This window comes from Drosophila ficusphila, unplaced genomic scaffold, assembly GCF_018152265.1.
Source record: "Drosophila ficusphila isolate 14025-0441.05 unplaced genomic scaffold, ASM1815226v1 contig_414, whole genome shotgun sequence".
NCBI lineage: Eukaryota > Metazoa > Arthropoda > Insecta > Diptera > Drosophilidae > Drosophila > Drosophila ficusphila.
In genome coordinates, this window is record NW_025064328.1 from 15,000,224 (window position 1) to 15,025,195 (window position 24,972).

A 24,972-nucleotide genomic window follows, 5' to 3' on the forward strand; every position below is an offset into this window, starting at 1 on the left:
GAAGCAAAGTTATTACGGTCTTCCCCCGGTTTCCATTTTTTGCGCTCCATAGTTCTGTAGTTCTTGCTGTTTACGTTTCCCAGGGTCAAAGTTGTACAGCCTCTCGCTTTGTGTTTGTAATTGTTTGTGCGGCAACCGAGCGGCGCCTCATGTTGCACTGTGAATTTTTCGGTTTTCGGTTGTCGGTTTTCGGTGGCGAAATGCTCGAGTGGTAATGGGTAGCAAACGTTTCATTAGGCTTATAACAAGCAATTAATTTCCATAATTGTCGCCCGCAGAAGCGATTTAAGATCAAGATTAATAGAATGGTTTGAGCTAATATGGGCGGTTATTAAAATTAATAATATTTAATAAATAAACTAGTTGAATAGTAATGGTGCTGTTAACAAGCAATTCAATTATGCAACTATTCAATTAAAAGCAACTATAACACTAAATTAAACGACCAACAAAAGTGTTTAGCTGTTAATACCAACTGTTTTGTGTTATGTGAAAAGTAATTAAACAAATTTACGTACACTAAGGGGTGCTAAAAACTAATCGAAAATCAATTAATTCTTCTTTAATGAAATTTGCTTTCGAAAAAGTTTGTGCATTGATGATAGTTCAGTAATTTCTAGTTGAAAGCAAAGTAAAAAAGGGTAAATCAAAACTTTGTTTAATATTTCTGATCTTTTACCTTAAAAACAAATTACATAGTTCATTAATGTATGAAAGAACTTCACTCAATACTTAATTGATGAATGATTAAAATTGATTTCAAAAGACTTATTATATTTAGCTCTATACGATCCTACACATTGCTGCACGACCTCAGCCCAAAGCCATCGGGAGTATCAAAAAGTTGGGAGTGCAGGCGGAAAAACAATTTAATTTCGACCAGCAAGGACATGAAGAAGAGCCAGCGCATGTCCTTGTGTCCCGTGTCCGTGTGAGCGGCTTGTGTGTGGTGGTGCCTGTGACTATAAGTGCTTTCTGCTCTAGACGTAATTTCAATGTTTCAACGTAATCTTTGATTTGATTATGCTGTTGAGCTGCCCTCCCAGGGGGCGGTTCGTGAGTGTTTGCCAGTGTTTGTTTGTGGGCCTGTTTGCCTGTTTGGCTGTTTGTACGCTTGTGTCTGGACCACTTCCGGGCAGAGCTATAAACGGATTATAAAGTAATTTAATGCTTTTTGTTGCCGAGGATGCCGGGCCGCCCCGAATGCGGATGTGCACATCTACGAGTGTGCCTTTGCCTTTAGTGGGAACGCATTTGGACAATAAAAACTTTTAATGTCTGTTGTTTGTCTCTCAATTTATTTAGCACGCGTCACGCATACGCCCAGTTGGCTGCGCCAAGTTGCGAGCTCCTTTAATGAGTTGGCGGTTTTAGCCGAGCCTGGCCAGAAGGCAGCCGTCCCGTAATTAATGTCGGCCTCGTCATTTGTGTGAAACTGCGAGCGGGCCGATCGTTTTGGCAACATGTTTATCTGGCCCAATGCCCATATATTAATGTCCGCACACACGGATACACGCATTCCCTTAGATTGTCACATTAATTATGTACGTTAAGCTGTCAACGTGGGCAATATTTTTGTATCCCAAAGTCCACATCCTGTGAGTCCGTGTGTGTACGCTACCGTGTTTCTGTGTGTGTGTGTCCACCGCAATTCCTTTGCCATTTTTCTTGCTTTCATCTGCGGCGATAAGAGCGTCTTAGTTTATCTTTATGCCCGGGCTTGCCGACGTCGTGTTGTGCTTACATCTTGCTGTTTGCCAAATAAATACGCTTGATAATGCGACACGACCATCATATTGATGAGGCTTCCGCTTGCTTTGCGTTAAATGGAATGAAGTGCCAAACACAAGTTCAACAAGCAAATAGATTACACGGGCAGATACGAGTTCGTATAAGTCGATCTGCAGGTGGGCGAGGGTAAAGGATGATTTTCTAACCGAGTTGGAGGCAGTCAAGTCTTTAAGGCATTCAAACTGAGCAAACTGAAACCAAACTACAATAAAAGCTATTTGGTATAGCCTACAATTCCGTTGCCGAGAATGACGATTTCCAAAATTATTTGTTACGAAAAAATTTTTCTCTTGAAGCCATCATGAATCGAAATATTCGTCTGGAATATACATGAAAAAATCGGCATTTCCATTTTAATAATTTTACCCATGCGAGCTCCGACTCATACTCGTAATTTAATAAATATTTCTCTTCAAATGTTCCACATAAAAAACCACCTCAAAAGGCTGTTATGGCCTCCGAAAGTCCTCTTTACATTCGGTCTCAATTACGCACCAATTTCTGTCCCTCTGTGTGTGCCGAATGCTGTTAGCAATGAAAACTCTGCAACTGTGGCCGAAAATGAAAAGTTCCATTGCATTTGGCAAACTAAAAGAGAAGTAAAAAAGAAATGTACTCGTATAGAACAGTTGCCTAATTGCAAAAATGCTGCCGGCCAAACACAGAACCGAAAAAACTTTTTTTTTTGGCCAAATGGAATGGAATGGGTAGCGCCGTTCCCCTGCAACCCCCGAAAATTTCTCCAAAAAATGGAAACTACGCTAAAAGCTTAAACAAAACCTCAATAAAGCCGTGGGGCGGGGCGGGAAACACTGGGAACTATTGAGGCGGCAAATGGCAAACGGAAAAGTTTGCGACGCATGCGCAAACGGACCAGGACGACGTTGGCAGGACTCAGGGCGTCAGGACACCAGGATACTCGGCTGCCACGATGGCAGAATGGCAGGATGGCAGGACGAGTGATGCAAGTGCAGCGACAACTACAACGGCATGTAAATGACGCTTTTATGCTGCAATCACGTTTCTTTTGCTCCTTTTTGTACCGCTTTTATGGTTTTTTGTTTCATATGCAGTGAAATTTTATGATTATTGCCAAAGCGACAAAAAAGTTGTGCCGCAAACTTTTACAGGCGTGTGAAAGAGGATGTCCTGGAAATGGGCCACAGATACCCCGCACGCGTCGGTTTAAATGTCATGCTCCGATGCCTTCATCAGCCACGCCCACCTGCCGATCCACCGCCCCGCCCCTCCCCGCCCCTCTCCATCGAAAGAGTCAGCGCACTTTGCTAAGTAGATGAAAATGAAAATGACGACATCGCCACGTCCGGAGTGCATGAAATTTATGCAAATGCACGGAATTTGTATGAAAATTGTTTTATTCCATCGCGTCATTCCCTCACCCACACACACGCACACACACACACACACACGCGCGCGCAATCATAAAGCACGCTGGTTGTCTTGTGCTTAAGCCAGAAATTACTCATACCACATGTTGTCCGCCGTCGCCGGTGTCCCCACGGATCCCTATTTCCTGTCCCGTCGCCAGTCGCCAGTCGCCCGCTGTGTGTTTTATGCAAATTTTACCGCTGTGCGCAACAATGTTATTAAAAAATGATAACAAGCCAAGCACAGAGCAGAAAAAATGGTTGCCGGGCGAAATGTTTTCCAGGCAGCGCGACTATTTTGTATCCTATAGGCAATAATGTGGGAAGTATGTCATTAATTGATATGGAAATGATTTCTTAAGGTTGAGGTGAAGTGAAATTATCAAAAGATAATTAGAGTAGTAGATCGGTTTGTTTTAGAATAACTAGGGTTGATATATTAATTAGTAATGAAATATAAACTTCGTAAAAGGTAAAATATGGAGCCACTTCTTTAAAACTTCTTTTAAGCAAAGCTTTGATAATATTTCAAGTGGCAGTAAGTAATCTTAGGAAGCCTTTAGTCACTCCATTAACTATGAGCTGTTTCACTTTAACAATACCCGATATACCCTCTTGAACGAGCTATAGATAGTGGGACCCAACGACAACTGTCAGTTAGACGTTTGTTGCGGCTTGCCCCTTGTCAACTTTTTTAGTGTTGCCTGTTTTTGCCGCTCGTGATGTTGCTGTTGTCATTTGCATGCGTTGCGAGGGAAGAGGGAAAGCGGGCAAGCGGGAAAGGGGGAGGGGGAGAGGGCAGCAGTCACATCAGCTAAGAAATTATGCAGTGAAATATGTTGCCACAGCGAGGAAAAACAAAAACAACCGACCAAAAACGCACAAAACAATGGGTGGAATGGAGCCCAGTTAGAAACACACACAATATATATGCGCAGAATGTGAATATATTTTATAAGACTTAGGAATATGACAGACTGACGGCCGAGTTGCCAACATGCTGCCAGAAAGGAGGTCGACCCGAAACTCTTGCGTTTGCCGCGGAAGTCAGGAGTCGAAGGAGATCCTTGTTGGAAATGTAAAAGGCATGTCAAAAATTTCCAGCTCGCTTCAAGCGGCATTAGTTTTGCCGTTTGAATGGCAAGCATTCCGGGAATCAAGTATTCCTGTTCGAAAGAACAGGAGCCATTAACCAAGAAGGCACTTGGCAGTTCTCCGACCTCAGCAGTCTGAGGTTGGCCTTTTAGTCTGCATTTATTGCAGAATTCATCATTTCATTAGTGGCTTGTTGGCTGGTTGAGTGGGAACGCTGGTTGATTAAGATATTTCTAGTAAATCATTTGTTCATTTCACCACAATGTTGTCTGACTTGAATTGTGATGGGGATGTAATTTCTAATGGGACTTATGAAGCTTAGGTTTTAAGTTCTGTTTTTAAGATTCTTTGGATATTCATTTTAACGGAATTATGCACAATTTAAATAAAAAGAAAGGTGGAAAGTATATTTAAACACATTTTAAAATCAGATAATGTAATCCTTGTTGGCCCAATTGAAGTATTAGATATGCTTAACGCTGCTTGTCGTTTGTTTATTCAATTTATCTGTAACTATCCTTTAAAGCGATTTGTCAAACAGCTCTTGCCATTTTATTTGCCGAATCGAATGCTCTTGACTGATAATTATCCTAAAATATTCCCGCATTTCACTGGCATTGTTTCGTGCTGCCGAAGCGTTTAATTTTTGGCATTTCGGAGATACGTTTGCTGCCAGGGCTAATTACAATGTGCAGTTTCGAGGCGCTTTTTGCCGGATTTGTGACAGGCTTCATGGCCAGAAAATCTATGGGTCTGTGTGACTGCGATAAGCGCAACTGCCAGAGATTCGGGGCAATCATTTCATTACACACTCTCGTCTCCACTGGCCACATGAACGGGAGCAATTTAACTACAACTTTATTGTTATTGTGAGCAATGTTGGCTGTAATTTTGTAGCTTAAACCAAATCCAATTAAGTAACAAGCGTAAGCCTTTTTGGCAAATGTCGACAACGACGACACATTGCCTCGTTTAACCCATTTAATGTTGCACACACTGAGACCGAGAGCCAAGGGGCGGCAGGCGACGGGCGGCAGGGGGCGTGGCAGGATGTAAGGGAGACAGAGACACTGGCATGCCAAAAACCAAAGCTGATAATTTCAATCAATTTTAAGCCAGAGACAAAGCGACATAAGGGTAACCAATTTAGCCGTTTCGCAGTTGACTGCCTGCAATTACCAAACTGGAAATTCAATGGAAATCGAGTTGACTGCACAACTTTTCGCAGGGGAAAACTTTAAAGGGCGCGTAGTGATTTTAAATAAATAGTAAAGGTGAGCAAAACTTTGTGAAATTTAATATCTATCCGTTCTTTTTTTGAGCTAGATAAAAAAATATTTTAAGTTTGGAATATAATACCTTGTTGAGTTCGTATAAAAAGTTAAAATGTATGGAATTGTACATTTTTTGGCCGAGTAAAAAACCATCATTAGAAGTTATTATTTTTTTTTTTTCCAAAAAGTCACTTTACAGAAACATGAACGAAACATGAAACTTGAAACATGAATACCTCGTTAAGCCCATAATAACATTTCCAATCGACTGGCATTCAAAACTGCCAGAAAAACCTCTGGAAATGTACTATGTTTTGGTTAAATGGCAACATCCTAATTTTCGTGCTTAAAAAATCACTATTTTTATCATCAAAAGGCAAACAATGGTCAAAAACATGAATCTAATACCTCGTTGAGCTCGTGATAACATTTCCAATCGGTTGCCATTCAAAACTGAAAATTATTGTTTTTAACCAATTTTGACTATTTTACGTTGTCTTTATCGTAAAGCATAGTTTTCCTTTTTGAGTGGGGATGTGATGTTTATCGTTACCTTTGCTTTCTTTGTAAAAACGCTATTCGCCAAGTTACCAGGAAAAAACCAGAAAATTTTCGCAAGAAAGCCAGACCCAAACCGCAAAAAAATCCAGGAAACATGGTTAAAAACTACTCTTCACAGCATAAAGTCTCACAGGGTTGTGCAGCTGATAGCCAAATTCTTAAGTTCTCGTAAATTATCTTTACTAAGCATAAATAAAATAATCACCAATTAAACTAATTAGATTTTTTTGACCCCGCTGAGTGCCCTAATCAAATGCTCTAAAACTTGAACCCAACTCAAAACGCAATACCCGAGCCAATTAGCCGGACCTTTCATGTGATAAACAGTTAGGCCAGAAAAGAATAAAACCTAAATCGGAACGAGGATGAATTGGAAAGTCAAAGATCCGAGCTTTGCTGCTCCTGTGTTTTGTTTACGCAATACGGACCTCCAACGTGTTCGCTTTCGATCGTGCCTGAACCACAAAATAAAGATGTTTTTTTTCCGTATAGGGTTACGACTTTGCGATACCCGTCAAATTCCTTTTAATAGAGCTTAAAATATTTGATTAGGATTGACCATCATAATATAAGTGTAGGCATAATATAAGTGATGCTAAAATTCTAGAGTCAAGACATGCTACTGTTAAGTTTTTGTTATAAAATAGAATTATTTTCTGAATTTGTAAATTATTCCTCATTAATATATTCCTTGGCCAAGTTATTGGTGATGGGTATTCCTTGATTTCAAAGAGTCCTGGGATTGCGTGTGTGTTTTGGGCCAATTCTCGGTTCTTTGTTTTGATCCCGATTCCGAGAGTTTTTGTAGGTTTGGCTCCTCTGTTGTTGTTCGTGCCTGCGGATGGCTTAATAACGTTATTTTCCCCTGGTCATTGTACTTTTAATGGGCAGTGGCAGCAGGAGCAGCGCAAAATCAGCGGCATCGGCAGCAAACAAATCAAACGCAGACGCCGTTTTGCCTTCGGGCCAGAGTGCTCCTATTGCCAACATTGGCATCGATCATGATCATTTGCAGCCTTTTTTTGGCTCCCCAACGATGCCGATGATGACGGTTATAATGATGATCGATATGGGGGTTGTCCCTCTTCACCGGGATCGGAACTCGGGAGTAGGGAGTCGGGAGTCGAGGATCAAAGATCGAGGATCGAGGATCGGTTGCGTGGCGGCAACAACTTATCAAGGAGGTTTCTCGGGCGGCCGACAACGATGATCATGATGGTGGCGAATCGATAATGATGATGATGGAATATGTAGGCTCTTATAAACCTGAGCTTCTGGGTGGCGACGCATAAACCATGAGCCCTGAAAGCTCTTTCATCGCATGACAGCCGGCCGAAACGTTTAAGCCAAAACGTAAAAAAAGCGGTCAGCAAGTTGAGCAAAACAAAAACCAAACCAGAAACACACGTATAAATAAGTAGTGAATCTGCGCAGGTGTGTGTGTCTGGCGGAGAGTAAACATCCGAATTAAAATATGCAAAACTACCACACCGTATTGCATTGTTCATGCACAACAATCAGGAAATATCATTAACAACAAGCGAATTAAATTGTTTACATCGTCAGCATGACAACAGAAAAAAAAACAAAGATAAGAAAAGTTTTCGTTTTTTTGTCGGTTGTGTTGGCAAGAGTTTTGTGTGTTGGCAAGTGTTTGGCTTTTAATTTGGCACGAAACTCGAAAAAAGTAATCTTGAAATGAAAGCAAAAGTTCCTTTGATGCAAGATACAATTTCAACTGCAGATTTGAGCGAGTCTTGTAAAGTTTCGCATAAATATCTGAGGATGATTGCCAACAGAAATAACTTGCGTTATTTGTTTTCGCTATACTTTAGACATATGTTGCTCACTTAAATATTCGAATAACTCAGAGCTGGAGTTAAAACTATTTTCATTAAGTAAGGCCTCGCACCTAACTGGATTATAGAGTCATTTCTGATTTGAGCAGAAATTATTCAAAAGCAAGCAATTGAAAAGGCACTTTCTTGTCCTTGGCTTTTGTTCTAGCCTGCCTTCATTTCGATCCATCATTAGCATAAGTAGCAATATCCTTTTGCCTTTCCTGGAGAACAAAACGAGAGGAAAATGTTGGAAGACGTACAATGGTTCGCCCAAGGCAAATGCACCACTCTACGTTAAATTTACCCCGCCTTTTCAATTTTCAGGAAGAAAGAGGAACGGAGCCTAATGCAACTTTTGTGTTGGCGATGCTAAAAGATTTTACGCTGCAATTTCCACTGGAATGAATTGCTTGCCAATAATCCGCTGCGACAGTTGGCAAAAATGCAATTAAAAAATTTCCACTTTGTCGCTGGCAGAAAAGGGAGGAACGCTCTCGTCTCTCCTTTTTTGCAAGGCGAGTGTGCGTTGGCCTTTTCCGATTTGTTTTGCGTAAGTTTGACAGCAGAAACAGCAGCCTCCGCCTCTCCCCACTGCTTCCCCAACCAACTGTAGCTAAAGAAAATTCTTTCATTTAATAAAATGCGTGCCAAGTTGACAATTTTCACTGGGCTGTCACTTGGGCATAAGGGATAAGCCGAAAGTTTTGCAAGTTTTTGATTTCGCCCGGCCACGCCTTCGCCGCCTTCGCTGTCAATCAGAATCGGGGGGCGGGGGGCGTGGCGGCAATTTGTCCAAGCCGAAGATCCAGGTGTTTTGAGCCTTCCTCGGCCCGCGGCAAACTTTTCCATTCAAAGGTGTTGTAAGGTGCTAAAAACTTGAGCGGCTCCTTTTTTTTTCTGCCCGCCGGAGTTGGCATGATAATTCACTGAACGAGGGATGGACTGGGATGCGGAATTTATTTAGAATACATACGGAAGAAAACAGAGCAGCTGTACACTAACTATATTGAATAATTGTTTGCTTTATAAATCCTGTCCATTTAACCGACTCTACATTCCGCACAAACTATCCCTCAAGCATACTTACAGAAATGAGGCAAAATGTATTTACAGAATATGAGGCAAATACACCTGAGAACTGGTAGTTTTTTGCACAGTTCCATTTCAGTTAAACTCTATTTGGGCTCTGGCATTAGCATTCTGGTGTCCATCCCTAGTGGCTCGATTTGCGGATGCGTGTAAACAAATAATCTAGCTCCCAGGCAGCGAGAAGCGCCCAAGTTCAAACGAAGCCAAAGCCACCGAAAACATGTAAAAAAACGAAAAGCCGGACCACACACGCCACAGATCCTCGAGGAGGAGGAACAACAAAAACTCGGCCAGGTCCGGACCCTCCTGCCCCCTCTGCCCCTGTGCCACTCCCCCGCCACCCGCCTCCGTCCTCTTGGCCTGGCCGTATTGATTATTGTGATCTGCCGTGTGCTCCGCTCTGGGGGTAATTATGCAGCCAGGGGACTCTTTGCGGGAGTAGGGTTTTCGACATGTCGGGGATGGGGATGGGGATGGGGGACAGGGGGACAGGGGATTGGGGACTGAGGGCTGAGGACTAAGGACTGGGAACTGGGGTTCGGGGACCGGGAAACAGGGGCTCGCCTGTCATTTATTTTAAACGATTCCTTTACACATGTCGAGGCTTTCGCCGCCAACGTTGCCGCATTTATTGTTGCCGTTCCAGGGTTCCCCGCTCCTCGCTCCCCACTCCCCGCTGCCACCACTTTCGGTTTGGGCTATATAGCTCCTGGTTGGGCTATAGCTTCTGCCTCCGTCGGCTGACGTTGGCATGCCAATCATTTTGCGTTGATGAAGTGCGAGTGTGAGGCAAAAATGTTGTACCAATAAGTTCGGTCGGCGGTGCTGAATGCCAAAACGCCAGTCCATCGGTGGCTCGGTACTTTAGTTCCCGGCCAACAGCTCCCCAAATCGCTGATCGATTGTCGGGAGCAGCGTGTTGACTCTATCGTTACACAAATGGAGCAGCTGAAGTATTGTGTCAACAGCGAAACGCACTCAATTTCACTCACGCGACATTTACTGGCTTGTCAGCAATTTAAGGAAAATCAATCAAAAATTTGTCGAAAAGTGTGGGCGACCGAAAATATTTGAAAAATTAAAGGTGGGCAAACAAACCGTTTGAAGGATTGCCCTTATGAAAGTATATTTTAATTAAAATGAATAATTGAAATAATATTTACTAAGTGCTGAACGTGAAAGTAAAATATTTTAATTGGAAAACACTTTAGCAATACAGGCTTTCATTTTCTAAATTTTAACTAAAGAGAAGATCTCATTTCAGACCAGGTATTGGTAAGGTCCTTCCAAATAATCGCTCAACGGCCGTGGAACAGGGGCACCTTCTGCTCGGCAGCTAAGTGACTTGTTCCACCTCTTCGCCAATAATTAATTTGTTGAAAATGCAACGCCGACTCTGGGCCACCATCAGCGTCAGGGAACGGGAATGGAGATGGGGATGGGGATGGAGATGGGTTGGCTGCCACTGAGTTGGGTTGGGGGAATGGACTTCTCCGGACACAGTCGCACTGACAGGCGGGCAGTGGCCTGCATTATGCATGAGATTGGGGCTCGGGATGGGGCTCCCGAGATGGAGGACGGGGATGCGGACCCTTGAGAAGTGCGCGGCAGGGGCGCCTCCAAGGTTGGACCTTGTCAACTCTCGAGGCTCCTGCTCCTGCTTCTGCCACTGGCTCCGTGCCCCTGCCCCGAATCCCCTCCTGCCGCAAACTGCCGCTGATTAAGTCACTAAAACTGCTGGCTGCTTTTCTAACTAATTTGCTGTTAATTTGTTGCTACGCTACGGCCAGACGCAACTCATTTCCTTCCTGTCACAGGGCGAAAATGTTGTTTTACTTTGTTTTTTTTTTGTTTTGCGCTCGCTTTATGCCGCCAGAATTCCGGGAAAACCCCTGTGCTCAAACTCACACAGGTGAATGGGCGGGGAAAAGGGCGGGAGCACAGCAAAAAGCAATTTGTTTATATCAGCAAAATGCATATTAATGCCAGCGAGAATTTCATAACAATTTCAGCTGGCATTTATGAGGTTTCGGTTCCGCTACCTCTAAAATTACAAAACAGGAACTGTGAGAAAAGTTTTCTAAAACGAGATGAATCTAAAACAGATGCAGGAATATGAAAAAGGTGAGGGGTTGTAGAAATTATAGTAACAATTTGGCTTTACATTTATTTTAAACTCAAATGTTTCTTTCTTGAAGACAATGCCGATTCCACATTTTGAAGTCGGACAATACAATTTTCCCAATACTATTCTTTGTATTAGTATTGATAAAAACTCCATGGTAAGCATTGTTTTTTTTTTATCATTATTGCTTAACTCTTGTATTGAGTAAGATAGGCAATACCTACTATAAAATGATGTGCGAATTGTTGCATGTATTTGTGGCAATTAGTGAGTTAATTTAGCTTACTTAATTTGCTGCAATTGTGCCCTGTTAACTGATACAGCTGCGCCCGCTGCGCCAAATCAGATTAAATCACTTTGGGACTACGTGTAATATACGAGTATCACAGCCAAGCCCAGCTGCACTGGCACTCGAATGGACCAACACTCGAGTGTCAAAGCGATTCCAGAGCAGCGCCCCATCGCATGTTGCATCCACTCCGCTGCCTCCGCCACTCGGATCTAATGTTTATCTTCCGTGTTTCGGGCAGCTCAGATTTCACGAGGGGCACTTTGCATGCGGCTGGCTCACGGGGATCCCCTTCTGGATTTGCTGTGCTACAAAGATGCGGCCGAGTGGCGCTCAATGTTTCCGCCGAAAGTCACGTGCGGCACATAAAGAATCAACGCACATCATGTTATTCCACTGATTCCGATTGCGGCCTCTTGTTCTTCTTGTGTTTCGCTCTGTTCTGGTTTTCATTGAAAGCGAAATTCAAAAATCAAAATGTTGGCGCGACAAAAAAAAAACAACACAAGCCATCAATGGGACAGGCCCAAAGCAAAGGCATTAATTAAGGGAGAGCAAAAGTGTGTGTATTGTTTTTCTTATTTTTGTATCCGCTAGTCACAGGGTAAGTGGGGTATGTTGTATAAGGGGATCAGTATGTAACAGGGAGAGGAAATCCTATTAGAATGCTTTTTGAGAAAAGTTATATACCGTTATACCATTTCTACACTCATTTATTGTAATATTAACCCATGTAAGTATGCTACAATTAATGTTAGTTACTTATGATTATTATGCATAAATTATCTTTAGTAATCATTTATATTCTTACTATATTAAATCACCTTCCAACCATATTATTTGTTTAAAGGATGACCTTTAAGAAATGGCTGTCAGTATGCAAACTGCTTTATAAAAAGTCCAAAGATACTGGGTATCTGAAAGTCTTCCCATTCGACTTCAAAGTTCTGTTCGCTTTTTTCGGGCCTTCTGTGTGTGTGTGTGTGTGTGTGTGTGTGTGAGTGGGGGAGACTGGGACTTCGGGCCGTCTTCGGGATTTCGTTGGGGCCTTCTTCGTTCCTTGGCATCTGCCAGCGTCGCTGCCTCTGCCACGCCTCTGCCTCGGTCGGCGTCGACGCCGGCGCTGGCGGCGCAGTCGCCTCTTGCTCTCGACACTCGGGCTTTTTGGCTTTCTTTGCGCACGACTCTCGGGCATTTTGCGTTTGCACGTCAAGTCAAACGGACGACGAGCGTCGACGGAAACGGCAGAACGGCCAGAACCTGAACTTCCGCACCCGGGAAACGAGTCGCGTGTGCTCCGAGTGGAAAATACGGACGGGGTGTGCCGGCGCCGCAGAGAACCCGGCGAAAAGCCCGCTAAAAGAATCCCAACTATGCGTGCGGCCACAAATCAAAATACGAATTTATGAAAAGTGCTTTCGCGGCGGAAAAGTAAGAGTGCTCGTGCGTGGGCCATCGGCTAATTGCTCGTGTTCAGCCACAGGTGGTGCTTCTGCCCCGCCTCCTTTGCCCCGTCTCTCTCTTCTGCCCCACGCCCACGGGCCAATTGTTGCGGCACACGCAAATTCACAGAACTTTAATTAAACGGGGGCCCGAGGGAAAGGTCAGCGGGCAGCCGCAATTAGCAAATCTAACAGTTCCGAGAATCGATTCACTGCAGCCCCCAATTAATTGCTCGCCCCAAACAGCCAAAGAATCGAGCCGAAGAGCCGCAAGCAGAAGCTGAAACAGAGGCACCGACGCACAGCGCTGCTCCCCTAAAAAATACATCTTCGTTTTTTGGCAATATTGCGGCAGGCTGAAGAAGTTGTTGCCGCAGCAAAGGACAGTGGGCGGACTCTCGGGGAGGAACAGAGAAGGCAGGCGACGTGTGTCAAAGGTTTGACAGGCCTTAATTGTGCGGAGGACAGAAAATCCGGAGAGGAGCCGAGGGCTGGGCTCGAGGAGAACGGCGGGCTTCGTGTCTCGGGATTTTCGGATTTACGGATTAGAAGCGAAAAGCATTTTTTCGGGGGAGCCAGGGAATTAAACGTTGTACAGACAGAAACGTCATATTTCGTAATAAAGCGAATTTATTAGGCAAGCTTTTGAGCAAAACAAACTTTCTAAACAAAAACTATTAAAGTAGAAGAGATAAGAAGTGTAATAATTCCAAGACTAACAAGGAGCTCTAAGCAGTAGAATGGAGCGACTAACGAAATAAATTGCAACTTTAAAAGTTCGGTTCAGATAGCATTAGTCGAGGGGCTTACCAAGTATTGCATTGGCTTCACTGTCAAAAACCGAAAGTTTGTAAACTTATTCTCTGTTCTTTTCAAAGTAGCTAAGAACTCCGACAAGGTCAATTGACTGCTCTAAGCGGAGCTTATTTAACGGAGACTGTTATGCGAATCTCAGCATTTATGTCTACGGACACGACATACGTTGGCGGTCAATAAATTTTCTTCTCAACATCAATTTATGAACCCCAAACAAGAATCAAATTTAATTTACTGACAAGTGGAACTATCTAGTAATTAAAAAGGTATTTCCCGCCCAATAAAAGCAATTATCTTATTGGAAAACCAACCCCTTGCAGACCAATTAAGCTGCACACTGAACACGCACTCAACTCGAAGGTTGACTTACCTAGACGAGCCAAAAATAAGAACAAAAGACATTGTCGGTGAACAGTGAAAATCGAGTGAAGGAAACCATGTTGCCGGGAGTGGAGCTGCTGCTGCTGCTCCTGCTCAGCCCGCCGCTCCTCGCGGAGATCTCCCACCTGCCGCTGGCGAGCAACCGCGTCATCCTGGACTCCACGGAGCTGCTGCAGAATCCCCTGGTCCGCGAGGCCGAGGTGCCACGGGCGAAGGCGACCCCAGGACCGCCGCGGAAGTGTCCTTCGCTGCAGCGGTACCGCCAGATGCTGAAGGACATCGACGACCTGGAAGACCTCTACGTGGATGTGTCCGTGCACATCGCCTTGGCGGAGCGGAAGCGAAAGCGGTGGGTATTCGTACGGTTCCCGGGTGACGGACAGCAATTCGGCTAAGTGCGATGGCGACGCCGCCTGCCTCACAAATCAAATTACGGCCGAACAAATGTCAAAGATGGCCAAAGCCAAACTTAGGGGCGCCTCTTGCGAGGAGAATAAGAAGCCAACAGGAGCAAAAAATAATTTATAACCACGACGTGTGGCTGGCCAAACAAAAAACCATCCACAGCCAGATTTTTTACAGTCGTCCTCCAGTGTGTGTGTGTGTGTGTGTTTTAGCCGCTCTTCTTCTTATTTGTCTAGTGTGCGAGCTTTTGTTGCCACCACAGCTGCCACCACACACTGCACACTGGATTCAAACCGAGATTCTACACCCAAAAACCTCCTAAGCGGTGGGAAATGTAAAACTTTAATATGGGAATTCCTGGGGAAACCGAGAACAATCATTCTTGATAACAACGAAAGTTAAAAATACCTTAATTAAAGTATACGTTACAACCATTTAGTTTCTATACCCGAAAATACATTTTGTTTTCCGCCAGGAGGGATTTCCGTGACAGCTCTGTATCGAGTTTCACAAACCTTTTTTAAAGCTTTCCTTTAACAAACTCGATTCCGGCTTTTCCCCTAAACCACTGTTCCCGCTGCGTTGCACGTGGCGTATGAGTAACGTTCTTTTTTTACGATTTCCATTGGTTTCCGTTGGTAGGCAGCTTGGGCCTGGGTCAAAAGAGGCCCGTCACGTTTTCGCTTAGGCTCCGAGCTCCGGGCTCCGGGATTTCGGTTTTCAGTTTTCCGTTTTCATCTTCTCCAGTGAACGTGCGAACCATCGCGGGCTTTTTTGGCGAAGCGGGGAAACTGGAAGCCCCTGACTCGTATAACACTCGATCACTTGCCACAGAATGCCAGCAAACATTCAAATTAATGTCGTGGTTTGTCGTCAACTCCTTCTTCGGTTCGCTTTTTCAGTGCTTTCCTCGTTTTTCCTCCCCACTGGATGGCAATTTAGTGTTTAGTGGGCATCTCGGTGTCGCGCGACCCAACGAGAGTGCTCCGATTGCCCGGCTGCAGCTCGAGTGACCAGCTCGCGGGATTGTGGAGCGCGGAGATCCGAGATGCGAGCTCCGAGATCCAGAAACAGAGTACGTGACGTTCGGCTCGAGTTGCCCAGTTTGCTGAGCGTGTGAAAAGGAGCGAGTTGCTAAAGAATCTACGGCGAAATTCGCGTTTATGGCGCGTGCAGCCATTAAGCGTTTTGCTAGAATCAGCAAGCCCCATTCCAGTGGCCAGTGGCCACTTGCCAGTTGCCAGTTGCCTGCTGCCAATTTGCAATTGCCAGTGGCCCAGTGCGTATCCTTCCAGCCCGCCAATCAAGGGGAGCGTTAATACTTTGCACAAACAAATCATAAATATTAATTTTACGACTTAATTCGACGGCGCAATATGCGCTCCCGTTCCCATTTCCCAATTCGCAATTCACAATTCCCGATTCGCATTCGCAACTCGATCATTCTGGACGCGGATGCCACTTGCGGCCACCTGTGGCATTCGGCGGATAGTTGTGGCAGCCAGTCGACCAGTCATCCAGTCAGTGGCCTGAAACCAAAACAAACCCCAAAACTGGCGGAAAGGTGATTGTGTGAAAGTAAATCACACGACTAGGGGATACCTCTTATGAGCGATTTAAAATCAAATCAAATTTCGCGAAAAGTAATGTGTTCTCTCTAGAACTTTCCAACTTGGTGTTTAATTTGTTTTTGAAAAGTGAATTTATAGGGAGCAAAAGTAGTTTTTACTTCGTCGCATACTGACTTCCCCCATTTAGTACAGGGAATGGAGGCAAAATGTTGTTAATATGTTGATGCTGTTGTTTGATTGTTGTTGGCGTTGCATTTTTATGTGCGCCGCAGGCTCGGGCGGTGTAAACAACTTTTATTGCCCGGCCGACACTCGAACTCGGTAGTTCCCGCCCACGCCCCTCGAACGCCCCGATCCGCGGCCTTTATGGCGTGAAACTATTTATTTGTAAGCGCATCAAAGGAGCCACAACAACAGTAAAAAGCGGCAACAACAAATTGCCATAAAATGCGAGGCATAATTCGTTGTGTGTTCTGCTTCGTTTTGGGCCTTTTGCCTCTCGGGTTCTGGCTGAAGCCACGCAGACCTTGCCGCGCAGCGAATTTCGCACAATGACCAGTGCCCCATCATCGTCAAACGCGGCAGCGTCGTCATTATTTTGCGCCGCCAGAAAAGATCTCCTACGAGTGCGGTGGGCCCAGTATTTTTAGCACTTGACAGAGTACGAAAATACGCGGCGAGACCGAGTCCGTCTGAGGCTGGGGCCAAGGAATGGGAATCGGAATGGGAATCAGAATAGGAACTGCCATCGGTGGAGCAATCGGAGGAGCCGCAACTACAAAACACCGAAACCAAAACCAAAGCCAAGCCAAACCGAACAGAACAGAACCGAAGCGAACTGAACAGAACAGACAGAGGGGCGTCGCTCTTGGTCAGACGACTTCGCATCAGCACATCAGCGGTTCAATAGTCTAAAATTTCCCAAAAAATAGACGGAGGAGCGGAGAAAGTTCGGGGTGAAGGGAAAGCCATTTTCAAATTACAGACACTAAGTGCTCACTGTGCCCATTTCGGTGTGAGTAATTGAGTGTGTCTTTGTTTGGCATTGTGCGCGGCGTGAATCACTCAGAGTCGCACAATCGGGCATAATAGAGATATCAAATAATTGTTGTGTTCTTGGCCGACACAGGATCACAACTGAAATGCGAACCGGGTCGGGAAGTGGGTGGTGGGTGATTATATATACACTCGACTTCCCCGACAGCGGATGAGTAATTCCCGGCACTCAATGTCAGGCATAAGATCCATTAATGAAACCGATGATAAATTGTCTCAACAAGTTGCAGGGGAATTTGGGGAATTTTAAAAAAGCGAGACCTGATTTATGGAATATCTAATATGGAATTTGAATTCCTACAGCAAATATACTTTCCTCAAAACGTATTAAACATGAGTTATTAAATTTGAAAATCCAAATAAACCGGCCATTTATCTTGTTTTCAGAATGAGTATAAATGGGTTTCCTCCAGTCTTATATTTATTAATACCATCCAGGCAGTGAAACAAAAAGATATATTGGTGTTTTGATTTATTTAATAGCCTTAAGAAGTCCGTTCTACAAAATTATTATTATTAAGCTGGAAATCTAAAAAACAGTTCTGCTTCCTCCACAAGTCCACCACCTATCAAATGAAAATCCGAGGGAAATTACCGAATTTATATCCCGTAACTCACATAATTCCGAGAAAGTTTTCCCAGCTCTCCGGCGCTGTTTCCAATCTCATTTGGGATATTTTCGAATCGAAACTTGGGCCATCCGATATTGGCGCGATATTTGTTTGGCTGCGCTGCAGTAAAGTAACCTCCGTCGCAATCAGCGAATGCGCCACTTATGGGAATATCTGCTTAACTCCCTCTTTATCTCTGTTTTTCGCTCGCAGTTTTCCGGCAGCAGTGCAGCTGGGAAAACCGAAGCTGATTGTCAATTTGCGGGAGGGGGGGCGAGGGGGTCCCAGTGGCCGGGGGCCGGGGGCCCAGACTCCCCGCCGTTGTTGTTCGCAAAAATAGAATTTTGTCTCTGATTTTAAGTATTTCGCGCGAAAAGCAACAGAGGCGACCCGAGCGGCACGGCTCGGAACGGAACGGCACGGCACAGACCATAGACCATGTAGTGCAGACTGGGGACCAGACAGGAGACCAGACCCAGACGTCGGTTAGGAGATGGGGAAAGAGGATGGGGTAAGGGGGATGGGGAACTGCCAGCCGGAGTCACAGTCAGTGTCTCTCAATTGCAAATTTATGTGGATTGAGTCAATTTTATCGCAGCCAGCTTGCGAGTTAGTTGGGTTAGTTTACTTTTGACTTGTTTGTCCCTGCAAAACTTTGCGTCGTTTGACTGGCGTAAATCGTACGACTGGAGCCACTTGAACTTGGCGCAGCCACTGGCCATCCTTCGTGTTCTTCCTCTCCTTCTTGGTCCTTGGCTTCCCCCTCCTCCGCCTCCTCCCCATCCTCCTGGCGGGCTTGCCCTTGTTGGTGACCAGCTGGCACCGCCAGTGCCGGGTCATTAGCTCGCCGAGGAACGTGAGGGCGGCGCAGCAGATGCCCACCACCAGGATGCCGAAGGGTCCCTTCAGGTGCTCCGTGGTGAGGACGATGGCGGTGTCCGCGAACTGCGGCCGCATCTTGTTGATCCGGTTGAGGTAGGTGTTGTTGTACCTGAAGTCCGCGTCGATCTTCTGGAAGATGCCCACGTCGCGCATCAGGCGGATGATGCTGTTGATCTCGAAGAGGAAGGGGAAGCCCGCCTTCATGATCATCTGCAGGGGGCTGCTGAATACGTTCTGGGGGAAGGCGTAGATGTCGTCGGCCAGGCGACTCTGCATCGTGTACATCCGGTTGCTCAGGATGCACCGCTTGCCCCACCGCACCGCCTCCAGGTTCTTCGTCTGCGGAGTGAACTCCGGCGAGACGTTGTACCCGTTGAAGATCCACATGTCGTCCTCGTTCTCGAACCAGTCGCGGCTCTCCTCGTGGCCGCCGTAGGGAATGCCCGCCGCCACCACCTCCGTCAGCTCGTCCAGCTGGTGGAGGTAGCCCGGGTCCTGGAAGGTGGCTATCATCTTGGAGGTGTAGGTGGCCACCACGTTCAGCCCGTAGAGCGTGAGGCCCATGAAGAACACCCTCGTGGCCTCGCACACCGGTCGCTCCTGAACGGCCACGCAGATCGAGACGGCCAGCGCGTTTATCGCCGTCAGACTGAGCTGCTGGTAGTACCTGGGCTCCGGCAGGAGCTGCACCAGCGCGAACCAGCTCAGCCAGCTGAGCACCAGGATCAGGAGGAAGCCGATCCAGGTGTAGGTCGCGAAGATCCCCACCATCGCCTGCCAGGCGGGCCTCCGCTCGGCCACCTTGACGTACCAGGTGTGCGCGTCCTGCAGGTAGGTGTCCGATCCCCAGAAGAAGTCGGCCACCTCGTTGTCCGGGTAGAAGCCGCCCATCACGAAGTCGCACTCGTTGTCCGTGACCTTGCCCAGCAGCCCGTTCCAGCTGCCCGCGGAGTCCATCTCGCCTCGCGACTCCGTCGTGCAGGATTGGTTAACCTATCAAGGGATTGGGATGCTCGTTACTTCTTAATCAAAAAAATTCATTAAAGTAAACTGCGAACGTATTACTTGTCAAGAAAGAAAAAAAAGAATATTTTATAGTATGAAAAAATATTTTCTTTTAACTAAAGAAATTGAAAGCGCATATTTATGTTTTGACCAGTTATGATTAGATAGCTTAGCTGTTGGTAATGCTAATATTCGAATAAAGTTAGTAGCTTGCTCACATAGAAGTTCAGGCGGTTCTTCATGAATCCGAGGATCCGCATCTCGAGGCCCAGGATGCAGTCGGCCTCCACGAAGGGAGCCGAGACGGAGGCGCAGACGAGGAAGGTGCAGTTGCGCGGACTGAAGCCCGCCACGTAGTCCAGCATGGAGGCGTGGACGGCAGTGGGACTGGGGTACAGCTGGCCATCGTGGCATTGGCCCAGGCTCTGCACGTTCAGGATCCGGCAGTCCACGTTGCTGTAGTAGTCGTTCACCAGGATGTTGTAGTCCGTGGAGGAGTTGGCGTACAGCAGGGCCACGCGGTGCACGTAGAAGCTGTTCATCAGCTCGTTGAAGATCTGGGAGGCGACGCGCCAAGGACGATTCCGCAGCTGGGGGTTGTGGAAGAGCACCAGGAAGCGGGCGCCAGGGTTCCAGGAGCGCATCTTGCTGACATACCGGGCCATCATGCCGAGCAGCCGCTCCACGGAGTCCACCACGAACACGTAGTTGTCCGCGTAGATCAGCTCGCCCATGTAGCTGCCCTTCGAGTGCCTTCTGTGATCGGTGACCACGCGCATCTGGAAGAGCTCCTGGCGGAGGGGCTCGCCGGGATTGGTGGCCGCCTCGTTGATCAGCTTGCTGAAGCCCTCCTGGATCTGGTCCGCCGGGCTGGTCAGGTTGAACGAGTTGGCCAGCATCAGGTTGTAGGCCCTGGTGAACCTCTCCACCGGCTTGCGGTAGAAGAAGATCTGCGCGAAGCTGTCGAGGCAGTCCACGCCGGCTTGCCAGACCTCGGGTCCGATGTCCTTGGCGGGCAGCATGAAGATCACCGTGTTGGCCGTCTCGTTCGCCGGATTCACAATTCCCTCCACGAGGTGCAGAATCAGCCGCAGGAGGATGACACTAAGATGATTCCGCCACATTGTTCTGTCTGTCGCGTTGCACAATTGCGAATTAACTGCTGCGGGTGTGAATTTCGTCAGGGATATTATGTGATGAGTATCCTTACCGCAAATGGTACGGCATATTGGTTAACCAGAGCTTGGAAACCAATGTATATTGTCTGGGAAACCCCTTCAATAAGGCATTATGAAACGCATTAGTGGCATAATAGCAGCCCTTGCGAACCCATTAAACACTCACTGCAGCCCGGCGAAAACGCATTAAATCATTTCCGAGTGCCCGGGAGCGCATTCAACTTTCGCCTTTGGCCGATGTTTGCCTTGTATAATTGACTGCTGTCATCGTGCCGACAACAAGGATGGCCAACGGCAAACAATCGCCGTTGCAACATGCAAGGCTTAAATTAAAGCAAATATTTGCTCAGTCGCATCGGCGCCGCCGCCAACAATGGTCGAAATGCATTAAAACACTCCATCAATCCGAACCTTTTGGCAGGGCGGCCAAAAATACGACTATATGACTATATGTTATTGGAATGGCGCACTAACTTCTGTCCATCCTTCTGTTTTGCGGGGGATGACGATGGCCCTTGCCGTTGGCCGGAAGTAGCCGGTCATAAAAATAAAACTCGAGATGGCCGGCCATAAGCCAAGTCAATGAGTCATTTGCTGCAATGCTCCCCGCTCTCCCGTCCACGGCCGCAAATTGCATCCTTGCGGGGCTCTCGTGCGCCAGAGTCCTTGTGGGTGTATCGGCGAGCTCATTTGTCTTAGCAGATTGTCATTAGAAGAATTGCTCGTAAATTTCGCATTTAATTACAATACAAGACTCGGCGAGTCGCAAAAAGAAAAGCTGGGCGGGGCCCAGGGGACTCAACTCAATCTTTGGCTGCAACAATGTTGCAGAGGCATCAGCGAGATGGATAAACAAAGTTGGCCCAAGGATAACGAATGTCGGAGGGGGAATACTCTTTCAGAAAATATGCCAATTTATCTATTGCACCTACAAATCATATAAATTTATATAAAGACAAAATTAAGCATTATTTATCAGATTGAATTTACTTATCTTTTATCGGTTTCCTGGTACTTTCTTTTTACTTTTACAAATTGTACCTCGAAATCCGTAAGTTTTCCTCCTGAGTAACCTCTTGTCCAGCCGACTGACCCTTTGGGCCAGAGTATGGCCAAAAGCCGCTGACTCATTTGGTTCAGTTCGGCCCAGACAGGCGGCAAAACAAATTGCGTGTGATAATTTAGTGTCATCATTTTTGACAAAGGGCGTTAACAGCTCACTTACTCCGCCCCTCGAAAGCCGCCTTCATCTCTCATCTCGTTTTGCAGATTTGTGCTGAACCTGAACGACTCGACGCCGCTGACGATTCGCTTCTCGGAGCCCGTGGGCCGCCAGATGTACTACAATCAGACAGGTAGGCCCGCCCCCTTGTCTTCCCTTGCACCTCCACTAACCCCCCGCTCCCCTCCTCCTCTCCTCCTCTCCTCCGCACAGGAATCCTCCTCCGGCCGGCGGCCGTGGCACCTGGACCAGGTGTGGCGGTGGGCAGCCTGGTGCTGCCCTGCGCCCTCCGCGGCCAGTACGACCTCTTCGTGAGGGCTCTCCACTCCGGAGCCCTCCAGGTGGACGCCCTGGCCGAGCACCCCCAGCACGCCTGGCCCCCCATCAACGCCACGCACCGCGTCGCCCTCCGCAGCCAGAACCGCGTGAGGAAGCGCGAGATGATCGTCAAGTGGGACAGGAGGTGAGTTGGACGGTTGCTTGTGAGTTGGGGGAGTGCTGATCAGTGGGGCAAAACAGAAAGAGAATGTATGAATTAGTAAATTAATCTAGGTTTAAAGTTACTTTGTATATAAGCAGGTGTTGAATTTTGAATCGCATCTTTAAACAAAACAGCTTTTAATGCATTGAATAGCATTTGATATCCCAATTCAATTCCATACGTTATATTTAATAGCTAATAGATGTGAAAATATGTTGATATATTATTTAATGACTTTGTTTACTGAGGAACAGGGAATAATAATTAATTGTAGTTTATCATAGATATACCTCATTTATCCTGTATTTCAGCAAGTTTGACTACCACGTAATGCACTACTGCCTGGTGATCCAGCGACTTTCGGTGGACAGCCCCAGGATAAACTACGCCAACTTCTGTCAGGCGGTCTCGGCCTTTGTGGGCCAGCGAGCCTCGACTCCCAGCTGCTCCAGTGGCAATCCTCTGGACTCGGTGTGGGGCTCACCCCCTCAGCGGGAACGGAGGCTGAATCCCCGGCAGAATCTGCACATCGTCTGCACGGGGAAGCGGCGGCAACAGACGCTGCGTCGCCTTCTGCCGAGGAACAGCTACCAGTTGGACCTCTTCGGGGTGCACCAGACCCGGCAGAACCTCACCCTCCGGCTGGCCAGCCACCAGGTGAACTTTAACCGCAGCCAGCCGCTGGCCCTGAAGCAGCAGGCCCTGATGCAGCTCAAGATCGGGGGGCAGCACGGCAAGCAGGTGTACAGCTTCAAGGTGCCGCAGACGATACTCCGGGCGGAGGAGCCCTTCATGAGGCATCTGCTCATCCCCTGCTCGGGCAGCGAGATCCGGGTGAAGCTCCTCCGGCAGCGCAACGAGGTGGGCAAGACCGAGGCCTTCTGGAGTCCCACGTACATCCGGCAGAAGGGCGTTCTCCCGGGCGAGCGCTATCTGATGCGGTTCGAGCCCAGCAACGAGGACGAGGCGTTGCGCGCCCAGAAGGTTATGGTAAGTCAAATTCATTAAATAAATACATCAATCAATCTTAAATACATACCATTTTCAGGTGGCTCTGAGCAGCGAGGCTCTGTTCAGGGATCTGCCGGAACTGCCGCAGAACACCAGTGTTTTCAATGTGCGAACGCGGTGCAACAGGGCCACCATCGCCTGGAATGGCTCTCCAGATGAGCGAGAGCTGAGGTAGAAGCTCAGAGTTATTACTTTGATATAGTATACTATATATGATATCCCTTACTTGCAGCTACTGCATCATAGTGTTCAATCTGCCGCAGAGAAACCGCAGCGTGGTGGACTCCACCAACTACTGCATGGACTTTGTGCCCAAGAGGGTGATGCAGTACAGGAACTTCGAGTGGATGACCTGTAGGGAAAGGCAGCAGAGGTATGTCTACCCTAAAAAATAATAAGGATAGATCATCTAAAAAAGAATAATCATTCTCGACAGCCCCGACAACATCGAAACGGAGACCATCCTAAACCTGATACCGGGCTCCAGCTACCTGGTCTACGTGACGGCCAACCTGAGCATGGGCAAGCCGCTCCCCTACCAGGCACTAACGCTCCACATGAGCAGCCAGTGCCTGGACGGATCCCACGAGTCCTTCTACTGAGCGCCACGAGGACCGAGGGTGGAAAGCCCCAAGCAAAGCTTCGCTGCATTTTCGAATACAAAACACTGAACTATCCGTCGTTGTAAAGCTACCTTATCCGATACGATACTACTCTATCCCAAAACTACGCTGGTTAAAAGACTATACACCTAGCTCCATATACTCTATATTATATATACAGATACATATACAGATGTTCGTGGCAAGTGTTGTGTGAGCGAGTGAGTGTGTGCGTGTGACTTCTGGTTCTGATTCTGATTCTGATTCGGGTTCTGATTGTGTTTGCCATTTGATTCCAAGTATTCTCGAGTGCTTAGTTCTGTAATTTAGCTAGCTAGCCGTTAATGATTGTATAAACTGTTTCATTGGTTCCCCACTCCGCTCGTTTTAGACTTAGCCTTAGCTCTCCTAGTTTAAAGTTAGTTTTCGTAGGCTTGCTGTTAAGTTTTAACCGTAACAAGGCGACGAGTTTTGAGTAGTTCTTTTGTACATTAAGCTTACATTAGCTCTACATTAGATATATGTATATGGTGTATCCATTACGAACATACGAGCGTTGAAAGCGTTGTATTTTTTGAGGCGAACTTATGCAACCGAAAGGAGGACAATAAACAATAAACAATGTGCTGCGAGGGAGGAGAGTGTCGCAAATAAATGTGAAACCACTGCTAAAGAAAACCGAATTCGCAAGGTGTTTTATTCTGTGGCATGAACGAGTGAATGGATGAGCAATTACCGCTAATACCATCATCATCGTCATCGTCGTCATTATTGTCATCATGATGATGATGATGATGGCGTGTGCAACGAGGCGCGCATAATAATGACAGGGGATAGCAATCTGGGCGATAAGCGG

General features: G+C 46.7%; 2 protein-coding genes across 10 annotated transcripts; one reads left to right on the forward strand and one right to left on the reverse strand.

Annotated features, from left to right (window-relative positions):
• The first annotated feature begins 12,666 nt into the window (after positions 1-12,666).
• LOC108090948 lies at positions 12,667-24,799 on the forward strand. 9 transcript variants are annotated; one of them, XM_017189886.1, is made up of 8 exons: positions 12,667-13,977; positions 14,032-14,441; positions 22,070-22,155; positions 22,236-22,485; positions 22,815-23,493; positions 23,552-23,685; positions 23,747-23,887; positions 23,951-24,799. In XM_017189886.1, the coding sequence occupies exons 2-8, from the start codon at positions 14,149-14,151 to the stop codon at positions 24,114-24,116; spliced, it is 1,749 nt and encodes a 582-aa protein (XP_017045375.1). In that variant the 5' UTR covers positions 12,667-13,977; positions 14,032-14,148; the 3' UTR covers positions 24,117-24,799. The 9 variants fall into 9 exon arrangements, with proteins under 9 accessions (XP_017045375.1, XP_017045372.1, XP_017045373.1 ...); XM_017189883.1 differs by having other exon boundaries at positions 12,667-13,332; positions 13,777-14,441; XM_017189884.1 differs by having other exon boundaries at positions 12,667-12,936; positions 13,777-14,441.
• On the reverse strand, positions 18,259-20,981 carry LOC108090947. Its single transcript, XM_017189882.1, has 2 exons — positions 19,841-20,981; positions 18,259-19,610 (listed from the first exon to the last, which is right to left on the reverse strand). Exons 1-2 carry the CDS (start codon positions 20,744-20,746, stop codon positions 18,360-18,362), a joined length of 2,157 nt encoding a protein of 718 aa, XP_017045371.1. The 5' UTR covers positions 20,747-20,981; the 3' UTR covers positions 18,259-18,359.
• Positions 24,800-24,972: the final 173 nt, after the last annotated feature.

Excerpts from the sequence above, each read along its gene's own strand:
- LOC108090947 (XM_017189882.1), bottom strand. The coding sequence starts at position 20,746 with ATGTGGCGGAATCATCTTAGTGTCATCCTCCTGCGGCTGATTCTGCAC. Across the intron at positions 19,611-19,840 it reads AGAACCGCCTGAACTTCTAT|GTTAACCAATCCTGCACGAC; the intron begins GTGAGCAAGCTA and ends ATCCCTTGATAG.
- LOC108090948 (XM_017189886.1), top strand. The coding sequence starts at position 14,149 with ATGTTGCCGGGAGTGGAGCTGCTGCTGCTGCTCCTGCTCAGCCCGCCG. Across the intron at positions 22,486-22,814 it reads ATCGTCAAGTGGGACAGGAG|CAAGTTTGACTACCACGTAA; the intron begins GTGAGTTGGACG and ends CCTGTATTTCAG. Across the intron at positions 23,686-23,746 it reads CCAGATGAGCGAGAGCTGAG|CTACTGCATCATAGTGTTCA; the intron begins GTAGAAGCTCAG and ends CCTTACTTGCAG.